This window comes from Narcine bancroftii, chromosome 12 (genome assembly GCF_036971445.1).
Source record: "Narcine bancroftii isolate sNarBan1 chromosome 12, sNarBan1.hap1, whole genome shotgun sequence".
In the NCBI taxonomy this organism is placed as follows: Eukaryota; Metazoa; Chordata; class Chondrichthyes; order Torpediniformes; family Narcinidae; genus Narcine; species Narcine bancroftii.
Genome location: NC_091480.1, coordinates 76,320,288 through 76,340,086, shown reverse-complemented (window position 1 = coordinate 76,340,086; position 19,799 = coordinate 76,320,288). Strand labels below are relative to the sequence as shown.

At 42.1% G+C, this 19,799-nt stretch overlaps 1 protein-coding gene across 6 annotated transcripts in view; it reads right to left on the bottom strand.

Moving 5' to 3' along the window:
* Positions 1-11,003: 11,003 nt before the first annotated feature.
* The window catches only part of LOC138747584 (ADP-ribosylation factor-like protein 5B), a 34,941-nt gene continuing 26,145 nt past the window's right edge, over positions 11,004-19,799 (bottom strand). Inside the window, exons 5-7 of one of the 6 annotated variants that reach the window (XR_011347560.1) lie at positions 18,922-19,073; positions 12,666-12,975; positions 11,004-11,318 (exon numbers count right to left, since the gene is read on the bottom strand). Coding sequence is in view for 4 of the 6 variants with exons in the window: in XM_069906952.1 (XP_069763053.1) it covers positions 12,915-12,975; positions 18,922-19,073 (213 nt within the window). In the remaining 2 variants the exon portion in view is untranslated. Of the gene's footprint in view, positions 11,319-11,399; positions 15,836-18,921; positions 19,074-19,799 lie in introns of those variants that run through there. The other 5 variants (XM_069906952.1, XR_011347561.1, XM_069906951.1 and 2 more) reach the window with 5 other exon arrangements.

The following is a 19,799-nucleotide window of genomic DNA, read 5'->3' as shown; positions in this document are numbered from 1 at the left end:
AGGCACTGGGAGCACCATTTGTGCAAATATTGCCCAGCAGACGGAGGAGACAGAGAGATACCAATGATCCACAGTGTCTGTCCCTAAATTAATTTAAATCTACTCTGTTTGCTGTCCTTGTCCGCACCTTACCAACTAGATTAATCTGGATCACTGCAATTAGCCAGCAATACTAATTGATAGCATTGCATCCAAAGAATTGTGATGAATCCTGGACTTGCCTTATTATTTAAACTGTTAACTGGATTATAATTGTCAGGCAGCTCAATCTCTCTTTGGTGTATGATACAAACCTATAGAAGCTGGGACAATTGTAATGTTCAAAAGACATTTAGGCCTCAGACCATAAGACATAGGAGCAGAAATTCAGCCCATTGAATCTGTCCCACCATTCATTCATGAGCTGATCTTTCCCCACTCAGTCCCACTGCCCGGCCTTCTCCCCATAACCTTTGATGCTTTGGTTCATCAGCACCCTATCAACCTCTGCCTTCAATGCACCCGATGACCTGGCCTGCACAACCATCTGTGGCAATAAATTCCACAGAGTTACCATCCTCTGGCTGAAGAAATTCCTCTGCATCTCTTTTCTAAGCAGATGCCCTTCAATCCCTTTTGTCCAACAAGGGAAACAACCTTTCTACATCTATTCTGTCCACACCTTTCCACAGTCCAAATGTTTTAATGTGATTCTCCCTCATTCTTCTAAATTCCAACGGGTACAGGCAAAGAGCTTTCAAACCCTCCTCATACGATAACCCTTTCATTCCCAGAATCATTCTTGTGGACAGGAAAGGTTAAGTGGGATAGGGGCTGAAGCAGGAAAGTTGATGGTGAAGGAACGGTGATATATTTCCAAGTCAGGATGGTGTGTGTGCCTTGAAGTTACAGGTGCTGGTATGTCTGCACTTCTGCCCTTGCCCCTCTAACTAGTAGAGGTTGTGGGCTTGGAAGATGTGTGGAAAGCCTATTGGTAAAGCAGGAAACATTGCATACAGTTTGATCACAGAAGTTTCCTATAATATGAAATAAAAGAGAATGCTGGAAACAGTTTTCCTTTCCAACTAATGATTTCATCAGAATGAGTATTTCCATCATTCGGTTTTAAAACCAAAAAAAAGCCACAGATGCTGGAAATCATGATAATGCAAATGTTCATCAGGTCAGGCAGCATCTGAAGTGACAAGAACAGAGCTAATGTTTCAGGCTAATGACCTTCATCAAACTAGCATTTGCCATTTTTCATGACAGTAACTAACGACTTTGCTTTTATTAATGTTGAGCGAGAGTTATTTTTATGGAAGCAGCTGATAGATGAAAAAACAGGTCAAATAGTGAACTCACTCTCTCTCTCTCTCTCTCTCTCTCTCTCTCTCTCTCTCTCTCTCTCTCTCTCTCTCTCCCTCTAGTCATGCATCAACTTACATTCTGGCAGTGGGGACGCAAATCGACTTGGGCGTAAGTTGATCATTATAGGTGAAATATACTGTGCAACATAAGATATCATGAGACACATGCATATTTACCTAAACCTCTATATTGTACAACACATGTACATATACATACATAGATTATAGATTTCAATTACATATATGTACTGTACTGTAAGTTGGGTGTACACTGTGTACCATTAAACGGCTGGCAGCGCAATCACTTTGTTTTGGCTTTTGAGCCCACGTGTCGAATGCACAATGCATGACTTAATGTCCGCTAATGCCCGTCAACGTCGGTCGTGGCGTAAATTTTTATTAAGCCCTTATGGTGACCTCATCTGCGATCAGATGTTACTCAATTGGGTGTAAGTTGAGGTATGAAGGCCTCAAGCCCAAAACATTGGGTTATGTATCTTTATCTTTGCTATACAGTAAAATACGCGTTCGACCTGCTGAGTTTCTCCAGCATTGTGTTTTAACTTCAATCACGGTGCCAATATATCCCCTGTTCTTAAATGTCTTTGAGAAGTCAGGTACAGTTGGGTTCAACACCTCATCTAAAAGGCAGCACGGCCACCAGTGTAGTGGGCAGGAGTATGAGCCTGGCAGACAACGTTTCAATCTCTGGTTTGGGTCTTTAATCCATAACATTCAGCCAGAATGTACTGAACAAGGCAAAGCTGGCACAAGCTTTGATTCCTGTGCTGAGTCACATGACATCTCAGCAGTAACTTTAGCAAATCTCTTGTTTTGAGCTGCCGTAACATCACCTGCTTTCTGCCCATTGTTCTACTTTGACCTTCATTAGATGGACGCCTGCTGGATGACTGAAGGAGTGCTAGAGTCGGTGGTGATTGGAGGTGAAGGATCTATGTGTCATAGTCATGGTGTCAATGCATTCTCTGTGTCACATTGTACAATGTCCCCAAATGCTTTGCATACAGCCTCCAGAGAAGTATTGGTGTAATTTCAAGAGGTTAAATACAATTTTGGTGTTGTACAGTTGTACCGTGATCGAAGGTACTCAGAGACTTGTGAGGAGCAGAAACACGCTTTTATTAGCTTACAACTAATGGCCGGTATCTACAATGGTCTTCAGGTAAATCAGAAGTAAAGCAGAAAAACAGGGTTTATATCGGGACCGAAGGGGAGGGATCGGCTGTCTAATCTACTCATAGACAGTGAATTCCAGTTCACTGCATTCACCCCTTCCTTTGGAAAAGAACCTGCAGGCGAAAACAGAAACCACATTCAACAAAATTTTTTTTTTACGATTATTTACAAGTTGAGTCTCTCATGGGTTGGTGGAAGTGTCTGGGCAGGGGATGGTGAACAGAAAACATGATTACTCATCAATAAGATTAAGAAAGTACACGTTTCCATTGGTGGAAGGAAGGGGCCCCTAAAAATTGATGCTGAGTCATTTGATGGGTCGGGAAGCATTTATCATGTGTGCTTTGTTGGGCGGTAGAAGTGCGGTTTGCACTCAACACAGACCTTGCATGACCTGGTCATCTCCCTGATGTCTTCAATAGAGAAGGGCTGGTTGCGTACCTTGATGAAGTAGGCCATGCGGGTGATGCCCAGGTGGCAGAGCTCATCGTGAAGTGACCACAACTGGCTGGTGTGTGCCACGGCACAGCTTCCTCGGGATAGGGCATCTGGAGACTTATTGAGTGTAGCTGGCCTATACACTATCTTGGAGAGTTCAATCTTCCACCTCGCGATCTTGTCGTTCTTTATTTTGCCCCTGTTCATATTATTGAATGTGAATGCTACAGATCAGTGAGCAGTGAGCAGAGTGAATTTCCTGCCAGCCAGGTAGTGCCTCCAGTGCCTGGTGGCCTCCACAATGGCTTGAGCCTCCTTCTCCACAGATGGGTTTCGGAGCTCACGGTCATGCAGGGTGCGGGAAAATAAAGCTACCGGCCTCCCCACCTGGTTAAAGGTCGCAGCCAGAACTACATCGGAGGCATCGCTTTCCACCTGGAATGGTGCGTTTTCATCCATCGCATGCACGGTGGCTTTCGTGATGCAGCTCCTGACGTTGTTAGAAGCCGCCTGGGCTTCGGCCGACAATGGGAAGGAGGTGAATTTTAAGAGGGGCCAGACCTTGTCAGCGTAATGAGGTAACCACTGGGCATAGTATGAGAAGAGGCCCAGGCACCTCCTTAGTGCCTTCAGGGTCCGTGGGATAGGGAGGTCTAAGAGAGGGCACATATGCTCAGGGTCTGGGCCAAAGATGCTGTTCTCCACCACGTAGCCCAGGATAGCTACGCATTTGGTCCTGAACATGGACTTACTGGCATTGTACGTGAGGTTCAGGGATTTGGTTGTGTGGAGAAATTTCTGGAGATTGGCGTCATGGTCCTCCAGATTGTGTCTGCAAATGGTGACGTCGAGATAGGGGAATGTAGCCCTTAGCCCGTACTTATCTATCATTTTGACAATCTGCCTCTGGAAGACTGAGACCCCATTTGTAATACTGAAAGGGACCCTCAGGAACTGATAAAGCCATCCATCTGCCTCAAATGCAGTGTAGGGACGGTCCTCGGAACAGATTGGTAACCTGGTGATATACAGCTTTCCGGTCAATAGTTGAATAGACCCGGTACTGCTCAATTTCATTCACCATGTCAGAAATTTGGGGATGGGGGGGTATGTGCTCAGGAGTGTGAAGCCATTAATAGTTTGTCTAATGTCAATCACTAGCCTGAGCTTTTCTTCCCCTCTCACGACCACTACCTGGTCTCTCCATGGGCTGTTGCTGGGTTCAATGATTTTTTTTAATCCTTAAGCAGCCATTGTGTTTCAGCTCTAATAAATTCTCTGTCCCCTGCACTGTATCACCTGAATTAGGTTCTGAAACAAAGTGGAGGGGGGGGGGGGGGGTGCGGTTTGATATTCAGTGTGGAGAGACCGCGTGTAGTGTTTGGATTTTGGGACCTTCCGTTCCACACCGTGATTGGGGGAAGTGGGCCTGAGTACTCCATAGTCACACTTTTAGTCTTGGCTCAGCAACACAGAAGCACACAAACTTTTCAATACATACAGTCGGATCTTGCAAAATTCCTCCCCCCCCCCACCCCTTTTACAGATAAGTGCACCGTACAATACCTCTGAATAGTTGTCGAATATGATTGTGACACTAGATAGATATGGTAGTCCGTGAGGTAAACCTTTAATTTGTATCACTGATTGGTCATAGAGTTTATAAATCTCTCGTCGAGCCAGTGTCTACAATCCATCAGATGTCCGTTTATCTTCACCTCCATCGTCAAGTTACTCAGCTGGTGGGGTTTTGCTTGGTCGAGGATGACTGATGCTTGCACTCCAGAGGCTGCATCACTCCCCTGCCGCTATCATCTTGATCCGAAGACCGGAAAGGTAGCATCAACCATGAGGAGCGGCAAGATGGCCGCTGTTCCCATTATTGCTTCTCTTCTGGTAGCGGTTCTTGTCACAAGGCACTGCAAGATGGTGGCAGTGAGCAGCATGGAGAGGCCATGGCCCACCCCTCTGGGCTTGGGCATGGGTTGTACGACTGTTCAGGGGCCGCACACATGCGGTAGCCTTCCTGGAGTTCCCCTTTGCCTGACAGACTAACGGCCAGTGTCCCCTCTTACCACATCCTGAGCACAAGGAGCCTCTCATGGGGCATCTGGCATGGGGGTGTTTGGCCTGTCTGCAGAAGTAGCACTCCCGGTCACGTGTGGCCCCGGTATTCAGTACCTGGGACAGCTGTGCTCCGCAAGCCTGGCTTTCCGAGTAGGCACCACTTTCGTTAGTGAGGTGGTCCGCTCTCAGTTGGGCACATTCAAGGGATTTTGCCAGATTGAGGGTACTGCAAGGTCCTTCTTCCCCAACTTCAATAGTCGCTGCTTCACGTATCTCAATCTCACTCCAGCCACGAGAGATTCGAACCCAGGTTGCCGGCACTGTAATAGTAGGCCCTTTCATGCTAGGCCTCAACCTGGAGGCCACTATAAGTGCGGAGGGAAACAAAACTTACCTTTCATCGAGGAGCCCTAAAAGGAAGCTCCTGTGCCGCATTCATATTGAGCGGCGCCTCTTAGGGCCTTCTGGAGCCAATGGAGGCAGGACGACTGGTGACTTAGCTCCACCCATCATAAATATGCAGCAGAGCAATGGCCATCTTCCCTACCCATAATCCCCTACGCAGCTGGAACAGCTCTGTGATTCCCAGAACAGTTCCAGCTGTGTGAGGGATTATGGGTAGGGAAGGCGGCCATTTGCTCTACCATGTTTTGAGCCACAGAGAGCGTCCCCAAAGGCCGAAGTGGCCCGGTGAGTCTGTCACAGCCTGCACCTGCCACCCCCTGATAGCTCCCGCTTCCCTGACCTCTCCCACCAACCCCGACTGCCTGGCGGCTCCCAACAGGCTCCGCTGCCCTGAGGGCTCCCACACTTGTTCCTGCAGACTGACGGCTCCTGCCTGCTGCCCCTAACCAGCCGCTTGCAGTAGCTGTACTTCAAGTCAGGTGGTGGAGCGCAGCGGTCGCCGATTATCCTTCCCCGAGAAGGGTTGGATTCTGCCCCGGTGCATTCAGAGAGGTACGTCTCTAGGCATAAGGGCCTAGATCCCTCCCCACCCCCTCTACTTCTGCTTTTTTGTTAATTGATTTGAATATGATTCCTCCATCTCACACTGTGAATTATTTCTTCCTATGTGCTCCATCAAAACTTCTTAAACATTTGTGGCGCTCCGACGTCAATGGCCACAGGCAATCACAGCGCATTGCATTGGGCCAATATTTGGCAGTTCATTGCCTTCTGACCTCACACTTTCAGCAGGGGTGATTAATTGCTGTTAATGAGGTGACATTTTCCTTCAATTTTTTTTTACCACCCTGAGCTGCTGGAGCTGTAATTGTTGCTAAATCTGGCAAAGAATGGAGCTGATAATATTCATTTGTCTCTACAAACAAGCAAGGTTGGGACAGTGGGGTGGGGAATTGCCACTCAGGCTGCCTGGTGTTTATAAACCATGAAGAATGACCAAGCCCAGCCACTCTCCCTCTCTCTCTGCAAATAAGACTGGAGGCTTGGGATAGAGAGTTTGTTGGTTCTGTGTCAGTTGGGTGGAACATCTCATTAATTTTAAGCTGTTAACAACTAATTGTCCCTCCCTCCTATTATCTAAACAAACAATTTAATCCTCCACAGATTTCTCAGAAGCCTTAAAAAGGCAGAGGACTAATTCTTCACTCACTGTGCAACCTGCAAATTTCCATTTTTTTGGGCAGCTTGCATTAATAGTCAAGCATGTGCGAGACAGTGAAACTGCTCACTTTCTCCCTGTGTTTCTTGGGGTTAGTACCTGCTGTCAACGGGTACATCTGGGCCTGGATGTTGTCTCTTCCTTACAAAGCATCTCAAGAGTTTGCAGCCAAGAGGAATTTGGATCATCAGCCAGGAGACCTGGAGAGTGCTGTGAGTACACGGTGTGCATAGTTTTAAGAATAGGTTGGTAGCTATTTGTTGCTTCTTGACATTCCAAGGTAAATGAATAGTCACCATTGTAAAGTAAGATTTGCAGCTTGGGAGGTTTTTAGTTTGAAACTTGCAGCTTCTGATATTCATAATCCCCAGTTGAATCTGTGTTCTCAACCCTGTTATCATTTCCAATTAAACTCATCTCTTTACTAAAATGTAGAGTGACTGGATGATTGATGGGGAATGCTGGGGAAACTCAGCAGGTCAAACAGTGTACAGCAGCGTTTCAGGCTTGAGCCCTCCATCAAAGTGTGAGTAAAATGTCAGCAGGTGCCTGGAGAAAACAACTTTAAGTGACCTTCCAGATAGCACAGGAACAAATTTTGTCCTACTGGTTTCTGTAAAAACACAGGACATTAGATTAACTCTACCTTTTATCTAGAAAGTAAATATAAGGATTGAGTATTATAAAGCAGTCCCTCAGTTAATTCTGGAAGAATAACACTAGTCAAATGTTAGAAAAATGTAAGCAAATGCTTTTAATTCAAAACTTTTTCCAGAGAGTAGCTTAGATGTGTTGTGACCAGGTGTTGCCAGTGTTCAAGAATGAAATACTGAATCAGGGATGGAGGGAGGAAGGCAGCCAGGGTGACTTGCTTCAGGATGAGATGAGAATAAATTGATACTCTGCCTAAAAGAATTGCAACCAGGTGGGTTAGTTTATTGCAGTTTGGGCTTGTCAGTGCAATTGTTCATTCATTACTCCTGGTTTGTCAGATATTGCAGCTGATTTAATTAAAAGCTTCACATTCTCCAAAGAGATACTTTTAATAGGTCTCATTCATTTAAATGATTTCATAAAATGTAGCAATTTCTGCCAAATCAGTTCTCATCCACTCAAAGATCTGCCTTTCTTTGAACTGTCACTGGTTAGTTCAAGACTTGTGATCCCAGGCAGTCAATAGTTTCTTTCTCTTTCTCCCCCCCCCCCCCCCCCCACTCCCACTCAGATATATTTTGCAAGTTCATCTATCCAGTGCCTTTCACGTTCTGCTCAAGTCTAGTCATTAAAGCTGCTTTTTTTTTTAGGTGCTATCACCATGTAAGAACTGTAGTGGCCAATTTATACACAAGCTCCCACAGAAGGCCATGCAATAATTACTTGTAGTACGGTGAACACCATTACACAGAAACCACTCCCATCTGCCCACAATCTGTCTGAGCATACATTTACGCTAACCCTATTTGATTTTTCCCACAATCCGATCAATGGTCCTCACACAGAAGAGATCATTTAAAGTGTCCAATCAAATTACCAGATCCCATTCCCTGGCCTTCCTTCTCCTATCAGGGCGCCAGCTTCTCCTCCCTCACTTCTCAGCTTTTATCTCTTCTACCCTCCCAATTGTATCCACTTATGGCCTCTTACCTGTTAGCCTGCGCTACTTCCTCCCTCCTCTCCTCCTTCTAATTTTGGTTTTTGCTTATACACGATGAAGGGCCCAGGCTGGAAACATCGGTTGCCCTTTACTTTCTATGGGTTTTGTATGAACTGCTGAGTTTCTCCAGAACATTTGTGCCATGCACTCAACCCCAGTACCTGCAGACTTATTTAACTTACCAGCCCATGTGCCTTTGGATTGTGGAGGGAACCAGAGCACACACTTTATCTGGGAGAAAGTGAGCAGCAGAGGTCAATAAAAACCTAGGTTACTAAGTGGTGTGACACCAGATCTACAAGCTGCAACCTCCTAGTCAGTATCTGTACAGATAACTTATTTCATTGCTTTCTTATGAGTCCTATCCAAATGAAAATTAAATGCATTATTTTCAGTTAAACAAAAGTAATTGCTCCGAGAGAGATTTGTGGTGTGTGTGATATACAGAGGGGGCAGTTGATGGATACATAGGAGGAATAAACATGGTTATACGTGTATGATGGGACATGGACTGAAGGGCCTGCTTTCATGCTGTATGATTTATTAACTCCATTACATCTTTAATATTGTTGCTTTTCCTAATTTAAATCAAAACAGTTAGTGCACTTACAAGTTGTCATTTGGGGATGTTTTCAATTAATACAGGTTAATATAACCATCCATTCATATCAGCAGTATCTGATCTTTCCAGATTGCTATTTTTCTTTGATTTGTTTTTCTATAGACACTCTGTGAACATGACCACGGCTGTGGCAAGGGCTTCTTTTGCGACAAGCATTTTGGACGGTGCGTCACTTTAAGAAACCGGGGTCACTTCTGTCGACAGGATAGTCAGTGCTCCAAAGGTCTGAGCTGTATGTTTGGCCAATGTCACCTCACTGTCCCCGAACGACACGAAGGTAAGAGCAGTGATAGTTGGAAGCCACTGACGCAGAGAGGAGGCACTTCTGCTTCTTTCTCTCATTGTTGGGGGACGTGGGGTCTCTATGCACCTTTACGGTAGGCAAAGGTTGATGAACGGTGTATTATTCCATTTTGTGTGTTAATACCTCCTGATAAAGGAATCTTAAGATTCCAAATGTCCAACTGACTTAGAATAGAGCTTTGGACATATTATAATCAGAAACTTGCTTGAAGTCAAACCATGTACAGACATTTCACAGCTGATTTTAATCTTTTAAATTTTGAAATGGCAAAAGGTATCCATTACAAATCCTGCAACTCTACTTCCTGTGTTACGACTCAATGTCTGAGCGTTTACTGCGTGTAACATTGGAGTGACAACTTTTAAGACCCCCTCCCCCCCCCCCAAAAAAAAATTATTTCTTCCCACCTTAGCTGCTCGGCCTGCTGTTCCACCTGAGTTTGGCCCGTATCCCTCTCTAAATCATGCATTATGCGCAGGCAGCCAATTTAGTTTTAACTTGGCATACTGAGAGCAAACACCGTTGGCCAAAGGGCCTATTCCTGTGTTTTATGTTATCTTTTATCTACAATCAACCTGTGATTAAAAATAATTTATTGGAGCAACTATTCGGGTTAGAAACCCATGATACCGTTTTTATTACTCGAACAAGTCGACTAATTAAACAACTAATGCTTCCATTGTTTAGGGGCACGTTGTAAACTGGATGAAGACTGCAGTGCCTCCATGTGCTGTGCGAGGCATCACGGGGAAATGATATGCAAGAAGAAGCTAATGTTTGGAATGGATTGCTATGTGCCAGATGGAGGGTTAGCGTACAGCATTAATCAGCTCTGTCCCTGCGCCAAGGGGCTCGTTTGCAGTAACAACAGGATTACGAGAGAGTAAGTAAGATGCTCGACTTGCTGAGTTCCTCCAGCAGGTTGTTTGTTGCTCCAAATTCCAGTACTTGCTGTCCATCATGCATTACTGTGCTCCAATCTTGTACTTTAGTCATTCACAAAAGTCCAAATGTACCACTTTAAAAAGTTGGTTAGATATCAGACACTGCAAGACTTGCTGAGTTTCTCCAGCATTTGTTTTTACTAATAAACAAGTGTGCTGAGAATTATGCACACAAAATCCACTTTGTCCATCCTTCCAAGTGAATGTTCAGCAGCAAAATTAATTCCCCAAAATCTTGCACCACAGGGTATTCTTTTATTTTTCTCATCACCTTGACTAGAGATCCATAGCCCTTTAATTTGGCAACTTCATGCTATGACAACATTTGAGAAACATTAGTGCCTTGACAGCACCAGTGATCACAGGACCATGGCTTGAATCCTGTACGCTCTCTCCATGTCTGTGTGGGTTTTCCCTGGGGATTCCGGTTTCCTCCCAACGTTTGAAGTGTACTGGGGGTGTAAATTGGGCAGAAGTGGCCTGTTACTGTGTTGTATGTCTAAATTAAAATTTGTATTTAGAAATATCAAATTGAATTCTTCTTCTTTTTGTAGGAAAGAGTTTGATTACTGGGAACACACCAACAACTGGCAATGTCTGAACCCTTCCTTTCCCTGACCAAGGAACACAGTGCAGCTGTATATTTTAAAATTGTAAATATTTGATGTAATTTAATCCTGTTAAATTGAACTGTTCCATGTAAATAATGACTCGTGTAAACATGTTCTGTTGACTAATGCAATAAAATTCTGAGAAGGATTGAATCCCTTTGTTTTTATTTAAGCAAAGGGTCTGAAGGCCAGGCATATACATATTTTAATACTCAAGAGACTGTCACAGAGGACAGAAGCCAGCCTTTCAGTCCAATGTTATCCTGAGCTTAGTCCCATTTGTCAGTGTTTGGCTCATGTCCCAAACATTTTTCAGTGACACAGATTCAATCCTGATCTCTGGTGCTGTGAGGTTACGTTTCTTCCCACATTCCAAAGAAGTTGCTTGTACTTTATATAGTGCACTGTTTGACCTGCTGAGTTTCTCCAGCATCTTTATCCCAAAGATGTATTGATGCACTGGCCATCTGGGATAACCTGACTCACCCGAACTGGAAGAAAATACCACCTGTAGTTGAAAATAGCAGGTAAGGCAGTATATGTGAAAGAAACAAGATTAACAGGATTGAAAAATGATCACACTACAGCATTTTAATTCAGATTTTGCTTTTTTTTTTAAAAACCACAAACAGTTTATTTAAAACACATGTTGTATCACATGTCCTTGGAATGAAAATTGTTTCATATGCATTTTCAATGCACAGCTTGAGTAGAGTGCAACATTGTTGTCAGTAACATGACCTTTTCAATACTGGCTCATTTCCTCACTGATGAGGAGAGTCCTGTTAAATATTTAAATAGATTAAAAATTAAAGAAAAATGCTGACAACGGAGTGCTTGCTACCAGAGGCAGCAAATAAAGCTATATGATCCAAGGTCTCGATATACCAAGACAGCAAACGTTTACAGAAATGGTTTGTCTTTGAGGAATCAGGAAGGAAAACACGGTAACAAATATACAGACAATACAGGCTTCATTGAGATTAAGTTCACAGTTGGCAGAGGTAGTGTTTTTCAAGAGATCTGCTGGGTCCATTTTGACCTAAAAATGACTCCTGAAATCTTAAAACTTCATCTATACTTATAAATCTAAAGGAACAATGTTTGAACCACTGTCCCATAGAGGTGACCATTTGACAGCAATTTGGTTCACAGATGTGCATATAATAGTAGCTGATGAGGTCCCTGAAGGTATTGCACCATTCTGTTGGCATTTCAGTGAACATATCGCACCACAACTCTTCAACACCAGGTAATCCCATGGAAATTATTGGATTCCAACAAAATGTCATTACAATTTACACTGAAAAGATGCATTGATAAAATTACTAAGGCAGGTTTAATGTTCACAAGAACTAATTTCCCTTTTTTTTTGCAAGGATGTCAATTTTCCACCATTTGCCACATCTGCTGCGAAAGCAAGCAACTTAAAATGAGTGCATTCTGTTTGCTTAATTCAGGGTAAACATTATTTGGCTGAAAGTATATCCTTCTATTCTAACATTTAAAATTTGAAAGCCTGGAAAGAGTCTACCATTGTTTAAACTAGCAATTGCCCAAAAACCACAATATTCAAGGATGTGCCCTTCCAATGAAGAACGATGGGGAAACACAGCGAGACTTCCCTTCCGAGTGGTCACAGTTGCATTTATGACATTGCCTTCTCAGCAACACTGCAAAATGCAGAAGCTTCTCAACTCAAAACCAACAGATGCATAGTGCACCAAGCCTGAACTCCATATAACCTCCAGCCAGAATGGAGGGCCTGTGACCTGAACAAGAATCCTTCATGTCCTAGTCATCTCTATGCATGCAGCCATCCTGGAAAGCAGCACGAAGGTAGAACTATTCTTACATGCCAAGATGGTCGAGCTCTGTTTTATGGGCCCATGAAGAGATGGAGCAAGAGTGGGTGGAAAGGAGGTCCCTCCTGCAAGATGTTAACTTCCGTGATACGTTCACAACTTTGCAGCCCTTCCTCAATCCATGAAATTTTCCCTGGAATTCCAGAAAAAAAAATTGCAGATCAGGTCTTACTAGATTTGGTCACAACTGCATAAACAATAGTCTCAGCAAATGAACAATGCACAAACCATTTCCAAGTTTAAAATCTCCTCAGAAAACAACCAGGAGACACCAACTTCAAGGTCCACCACCTCACAGAACTGGGGAAATGAGAAAAGAGAAAAAAAGTATCACTCAGATAACCACCAAACTATCAAAACACATTCAGGAACTGGGTCCATGCAACTTGGAGATGGCTGAATATCCAAATACATCTCTCCAGCAACAGTCCCTTGCATTAACATCATTGGACTTCTGAGGGGAGTAAAATGTCAAGAAATCTTTTTTAGTGACTAGAGATGGGAGAGGGAGAGGGAAGAAACAAAAATCCATTCACTCACACATTTACCCTTATGACTGCAATCTGCTAAACATCCACTTATGGAGAAGATTGTAAAGAACCACAAAACTCCAGGAAGCCACAAGAATGACTGATGAGATGCAGAAAAGTAGGTGCTGGGTGAACAACCATCCAAGGTGTGATGTGAGGAAGAGCATAATAGTTGGAAACATGCAATAAAGCGTGCATGTAACATAACCTAACCTGATTATTTTAAGGGATTAATATAAATTCAGGAATGGTCAGTTCTCTGGCAAGTCTGCCAGTTTCTTGATAAAAAAATTAAGAAAATCTTGCTCAATTCCCCACCTATTCTTGGTACAACCTCATGTCCTGTCCCCTTTCCATTTCTAACCATAACCGGTTCTCAGGCACAATTCAAGTTCACAGGACATACAATCCTATCAATGACAAATGCTAACTGCAGTCACAAAATTAAGAGGGCAGAACCTTGGAAATGCCTAAAAATGTGAAACAGACCAGAATTTGAACTTGACTCCACTGTTAAATTCTGGGCAGCGATAAGGCAAAGATGAAAAAGGGCAGAGAGGCTACATTTGCGTAATACTAATTTTCCACCTTTGCAGTGGATTATTGTGAAGTCAGCTGCTTGGACAAATACCAGGCAAGAAGAAATCAGCCAGAGGTTTGGGGGAAGTGTTCTCTTTTTGTTTACTCAGCAAGCACAGGCACATAAAATCATGAGAATGGAAAACTGGAAACATCAGCCAACTAACACCCTTAAAGATCAAAAAATACACAAATGTTGGAGGATCTCAGCTGGTCTTGCCTTTTTAAAAGGACTCAAGCCCAAAACATCAGCAATATATCTATCTCTTATGAACGCTGCAAGACCAGCATTTTTGCATGTTTGTATTACAATCATAGCATCTGCAGAATTTCAAGTTTCTATCTATTAAGATCAAACAGCCAGTCTGGCAGTGATGAGAATGAACAGCAGACCAGAATTAGAAGCAGGTTCCAATTCTGCAGAGGCCAACATACTGTACAACTATCACTTAGCTACTGGATCTCGTCAGCTTTGCTGGATTTTTACAAATAGAGGGTAAAAAAAAAAAAAAAAATCCAACAGTAGCATCAGAAAATTAAAAATATCTAAACAAGTGAAAGCAGACACCAACATCAATTTTACAAGATAATCGGTTCCATTATTCTACTGAGAGTTTCAATTTTCTGCCCACCCCTACCTGTATGTTTGGAAAATAAATTCACACTGTAAAGCTTCCTGTTGCTGATTTCACAAGGCACTGAATCCAAAGGAGCCAAGAGGATTACAATGTGACCCCTTATTTTTGATGCTTGAAATATGAAGTCTATGAGCATCTCCAAGAGGATCAGACCGAGACAGACCAAATTTGGGCATTCTTAATGGAATACCTACACAAAACATGGTGATATTATCTTTCATCCAGTGCATTTCAAGGTACATTTGTTTTTAAATGTTCTCTTGCTATGGCTTCCATTGCTAGATCACACCAAACTAACCTCAACATGAGCTGTTAAAAACCAACACACAGAAACCTTGCACAAAACCTCAGCAACCATACCCGTTAGACAGGTGGTTCAAGAGTAGGGTTTAATGGAGACTAATTTACTGGTTCTGCTGGGGTGCTTTATTCAACAAAGAGGAGAAATACTGAACTAAACACAATGTACCCTGTCAATACATGAATGATCAAATTGAAATGTCTCTCCTCCTTTTCTTCCCACCCCACCCAACCCCAAGTTCTGCTTGGTAGTCTGCCCTATGTATTTTTACTATCAAATATCAAGACTCCATCAATTCATCCGTTCAGCATTCTAGCATTGAGGTTTCTTTTATGCAAGAAAAAAGTTTGAGTCAAAAGTATCACTGGGATAATGTCAGAACTACTGACACCATCTTTGAACTTGATGAAAAATATAAGCTTTTTTGAAGCTTCAAAGATCTATTCAAGCCCTAAAACAGACTAATACTGATCAGTGAACCAATGACATGCCAGCTGCTAGAATTAAATAATAGCAAATTAAACAAGGAGCAGGATTGTTCCTGAGGTTCAAAAGAATTAAATACTCAGCAGTCAGGCTGGGAGTAAAATGCACATGCCAAGAAGGTTCAGGCCACACATGTCCCATTTTCTCCACTGCTGCGAACACAATCACCAAGCCAACTCAGTACACATATTGTTCGAGCTCTCAAAATTATCCTGAAAACTTTGGAGGGAGCACCGGACGCTGCAAGCAGCTTTATCCTTTCATCTTTCTGTCCTTGACTGCAAGCTTCCATGGTTAGCATTCGATTTCCTGGTGAGTTAATTCATTCTGCACCTTGGACCGCAAGATGTTGCAAGCCAGCATATGTGCACAGGGCCATTTTGCTGTTATTCTTTCCACCAGTATGATTGTCCTTTAGTTTCTTTGCCAACAGCTTCAAATACAAAGGATTCTCTGTGCACCATCATTGAATTGCCCCAGCTTGGGGCTACCTTCCAGTGTTTTAAGAACAAGGCACGGAGCCAATGCATCTGGTTCCAGGAGAGTCAATTCTTTCCAAAGCCTTTTTTGTTTGCATCTATTTTGCTGCTGTTTTCATAGTCATCCATTCTAGACCTTGACCTAACCTGAAAATGAAGGAAATCATGTAAGCAGAGGGATCGTGCCAGGTTCAAAGCTCATTAAATCGCCTACAGGTCTGAAAACTACCATCAAGAGTTTGGATGCTACTTTTCTTTTTAACAATGCAGTATTTCAAGAGCCTAATGTTTTGAGAACTCTGTTGAAAACATTTATTCATCCCAGTTTATGCTGGAGAAGCTTTTAATGCTTCAAAACTAGCTATTGAAACGTGAAGGTTAAATTTAAAAACCTATAGCATAGTAACAGGTCCTTCTGGCCCATGAGCCTGTGCCACCCAAATAACGACAACCCTCCATACATTTTGAAAGCTGGGAGGAAATTGGAGCATCTGGAGAAAACCCATGCAGACATGGAGAGATCACACAAACTCCGGTTACTGGTGCTGTAAAAGCATTGCGCTAACCAGGCCACCCACGGTTAGTGCAATGCTGATACATCACTATTAGCGGCTGGACTCCTCAATCATAATGGCCAAATCCAGAGAAAAGCTCAATTGCATCATTGCAGTTAGGGAGTTTAAATTCCAATAATTCAGTACATTCATCATTAAGATGCTAGTTTCAAGTCATAACCTCAACATTACCACTATTAATACTCCCTTAATTCACTAATGCCGTTTTGAGGCTGCAAAAATACCAGGGTTGACCGTTAAGCAAATCGAAAATCACCATGGCTGACAACATTCGGTCAATTGTGGCTGAATGTCAGCCTCATCAGCAATGTCCACATGCCTTGAATGGACAAATACAATCTAATCCTATCATTGTGTAGCCCAGTGGTTCTCAACCTTTTTTTTCCACTCACATCCCACTAAGTAATCCCTATGCCATCAGTGCTCTGTGATTAGTAAGGGATAGCTTAAGGTGGGACGTGAGTGGGAAGGAAAGGTTGAGAATCATTGCTCTAGACCTAATTGTTAATAAAATATTTTACTTGAGAAAAATTGTCCTTGGTCCATTTCCTTTGGAGTTACAAACCGTGCACATAACGAGTCAATTAGGTACGATTCCAAGGTTGAGAAGCACTGTTGTAGACCATCCCTCTCTCCCTCAAGCGTTTCTATTCTCCCAAACTGCTCAACATTCACACACTGGCAAATAGTTTCCACTTGAAGTTCTTACAGAATATTTTCTCTTATGGAATCTTATCTTCCAACGCAAAACTCTGGAATTTTAATGATACTCAAAAAAAGGGGAGAGATAATAATGGACAGTGAATGAAGTAGAAGCAGTCCATATGTTTCAGAAGTGAGCAATATCTAGTTTATGGATAAGAAGTCTATGGGTCAAATATCAAGCACTTAATGAAGCACGCTGGTACAGAATAACTTTCACTCAGGTAAGAAAAAAATGACTTGCAAGTTTAATAGCTTGACTTGGAGGTACATTGTCAATTGTTCATGCTTGCTGGGTTGAAATTCTGGATCTCCCTGCCCATAACAAAGTGAGAGCACTTTCACCAGCAGGACTGCAGTAGATCAAGTTGGGTCCCCCGGTTGAGCAATTAAGGGTGGCAACAAATGCTAGCCTTGCCTGCAATGTTCCGATCCCAGAAAATGAATACAAAAACAAAAGCCTGCCGATGCACTGATATTTCTCAAGGTACAAAGGAAGAGAGTTTTTTTAAAAAAAAACTATTTAGGTGGCAAACAATTTATTGTTTTGATGTTTCCAAGTGCCTTTTCAGCCTGACTTAAATACTATAATTGCATGAAGTTATCAAAAAACTTTGCACACAAACAAGATGCATGCACTGGAATAATGATCAGACTTCACTATGAAATGGTAATCATTACTAAAACCAATAAAAGTTTATCACTCAGGCTCTCACCCATTGTGTGTACAGAGCGTTATACAAATTTAACTGAAACTCAACTTAAATATCCAAAAGGAAATTCTTCCATCATACATACATTTCACCACAACTTTGCTGGCAGCAGAATTAAATCTCAATATACCAGCTTACTTTTCCCAAAGTTCAATTGGCTAAATGTTATTCTAATTTCTTGTCAAAGTGGTGTAGAGGTAAGACTGAAGAACGTACATTATTTCATTTTTGGTCATGTTCCTCACTTTCCAACTATTGGACAAGTATCTTCCATACCTTGTCTTTTGTTCTTAATGTCAATTTGGCTCCTAATCCTTTTCTTGCCCTATTTGGAGTAAGTCAGTCAGCTGGTTAAATGCATCTGGGCTATAATCCCATGCTTTATATACATTATTTGTCTCTTTCATAGGTTGCCTTTGCTCTTCTTATTGCCAGAAGAGCTATAGTTGTGAGATGGAAGGATGCTGCCCCTCCGACACATACTCAATGGTGATCTGATGTGATGGCATGCCTGACTCTGGAAAAATTGGATGCTCTACTAATGTAATGAACCTTAACTTTCTAAATTTATGGGCCCCTTTCCTTGATTATTTTCAGAATTTTATATTATTGGATCCCATTTTATAGTTTGGTTTTCCTTTCTTTCATGCATTAATGGAATATTTATGTTTAATCATAACTTCACAAGGGAAGGGTTAGATCATTAGTATAGTTTTTGCTTTATATACATTCTTTGTCTCTTTCATAGGTTGCCTACTGCTATTTGTTAATATACATTTTACTTTGTTGGATATGTATTCTTGTTATTACTTAAGCATGAGTGCATCTATTAAAAACACAAAAATATTGGAAAGGGAAATCTCAATATACCACAATGAATTCTACCCATCACTTAGCTACAAGCTTTTAAAACAATTGGTTGCTAATTCTGTATCTGAGAAAACCAGCACTTGCCTGAACAACTGAAGGTTTTAATGAAACATCAGCTGTTTCAAACTTGTTGGTCAAACAGAATTCTAATTTACAAGAAACTCTGAACTGATCAAATGTTTCTTTTTAACTGATTTAAGTAATAATCTATTACCTCATCTCAATAGATGAAAGACTAAATGCTTGTTTAGACATTAAAGTTGATTTTCTAGTTCTGCATTGTTCAAAATGCTATTTGTCCACCCATTCAGATGAAAAATAAAACATTCTTCGCTAATAATCAAGGAGAATCCAAGCCAAGTGTCATACTAACCCCTCGCCTGTGAGTGCACAACAGGCCTGTACGTGCCATGGATGGTCTTTGATGGATGTTAGTGTTAGAAACTTGGAAATTTCAGCTGCAGTCATGGAGTTCTTCATATCCTGCTTATTGGCAAACACTAGCACAGCTGCCTTCTTGAGGTCCTGCAAGTGAGAACATACTAGTTACAAACCTTGCTAAACAAATCTACACTAGAGAGGAGAGCACTCCATCTTGAACATTGGAAAATGGAGGAACAAATCAGTTATTGTGCTAAAGCAAACGATAAATTAAAGGGACCCAGCAGGTCAGACAGCATCCATTGCGAGAAATTGAGTCAACGTTTCACGTTGGGACCGTTTTTCAAGACTAGAAGAGAAGGCGAGATTTTTTTTAAAGTATAAAAGTAGGGAGAGGGGCCATAAGGTAACACTTAATAAATCAATGAAAGGGGAGTAATAGGGAAGACTACTGGGTATGGAGAGGCTCAGGATTAAAAAAACTTCAGGAAATATGGAAAGTGGAGCCAGAATGGAGTGGGACTTAACAGAAATTGAAAAATTCCATGATCATGTCATTTGATCTTAAGCTATTCTCAGATTTATATTTAACTTCACTCTGGTAATGAAAGAGGACAGATAGGTCTATGAAGGAACAGAGATGAGAAATTCCCTCAGCCAGGAGGTGGTGAATCTGTGCAATTTGTTGCCATAGACAAGTGCAGAGGTCAAGTAATTGGGTATTTTTAAAACCGAGTTTGATAGGTTCTTGATTATTAAAGGTGTCAAAGGTCACGGGAACCAAGCAGAATGGGATTGAGAGGAAAACTAGTTCAGCTATGATTTGAATGGCAGTAGAGACTTAATGGCCTAAGTCTACTCCCACAGGGG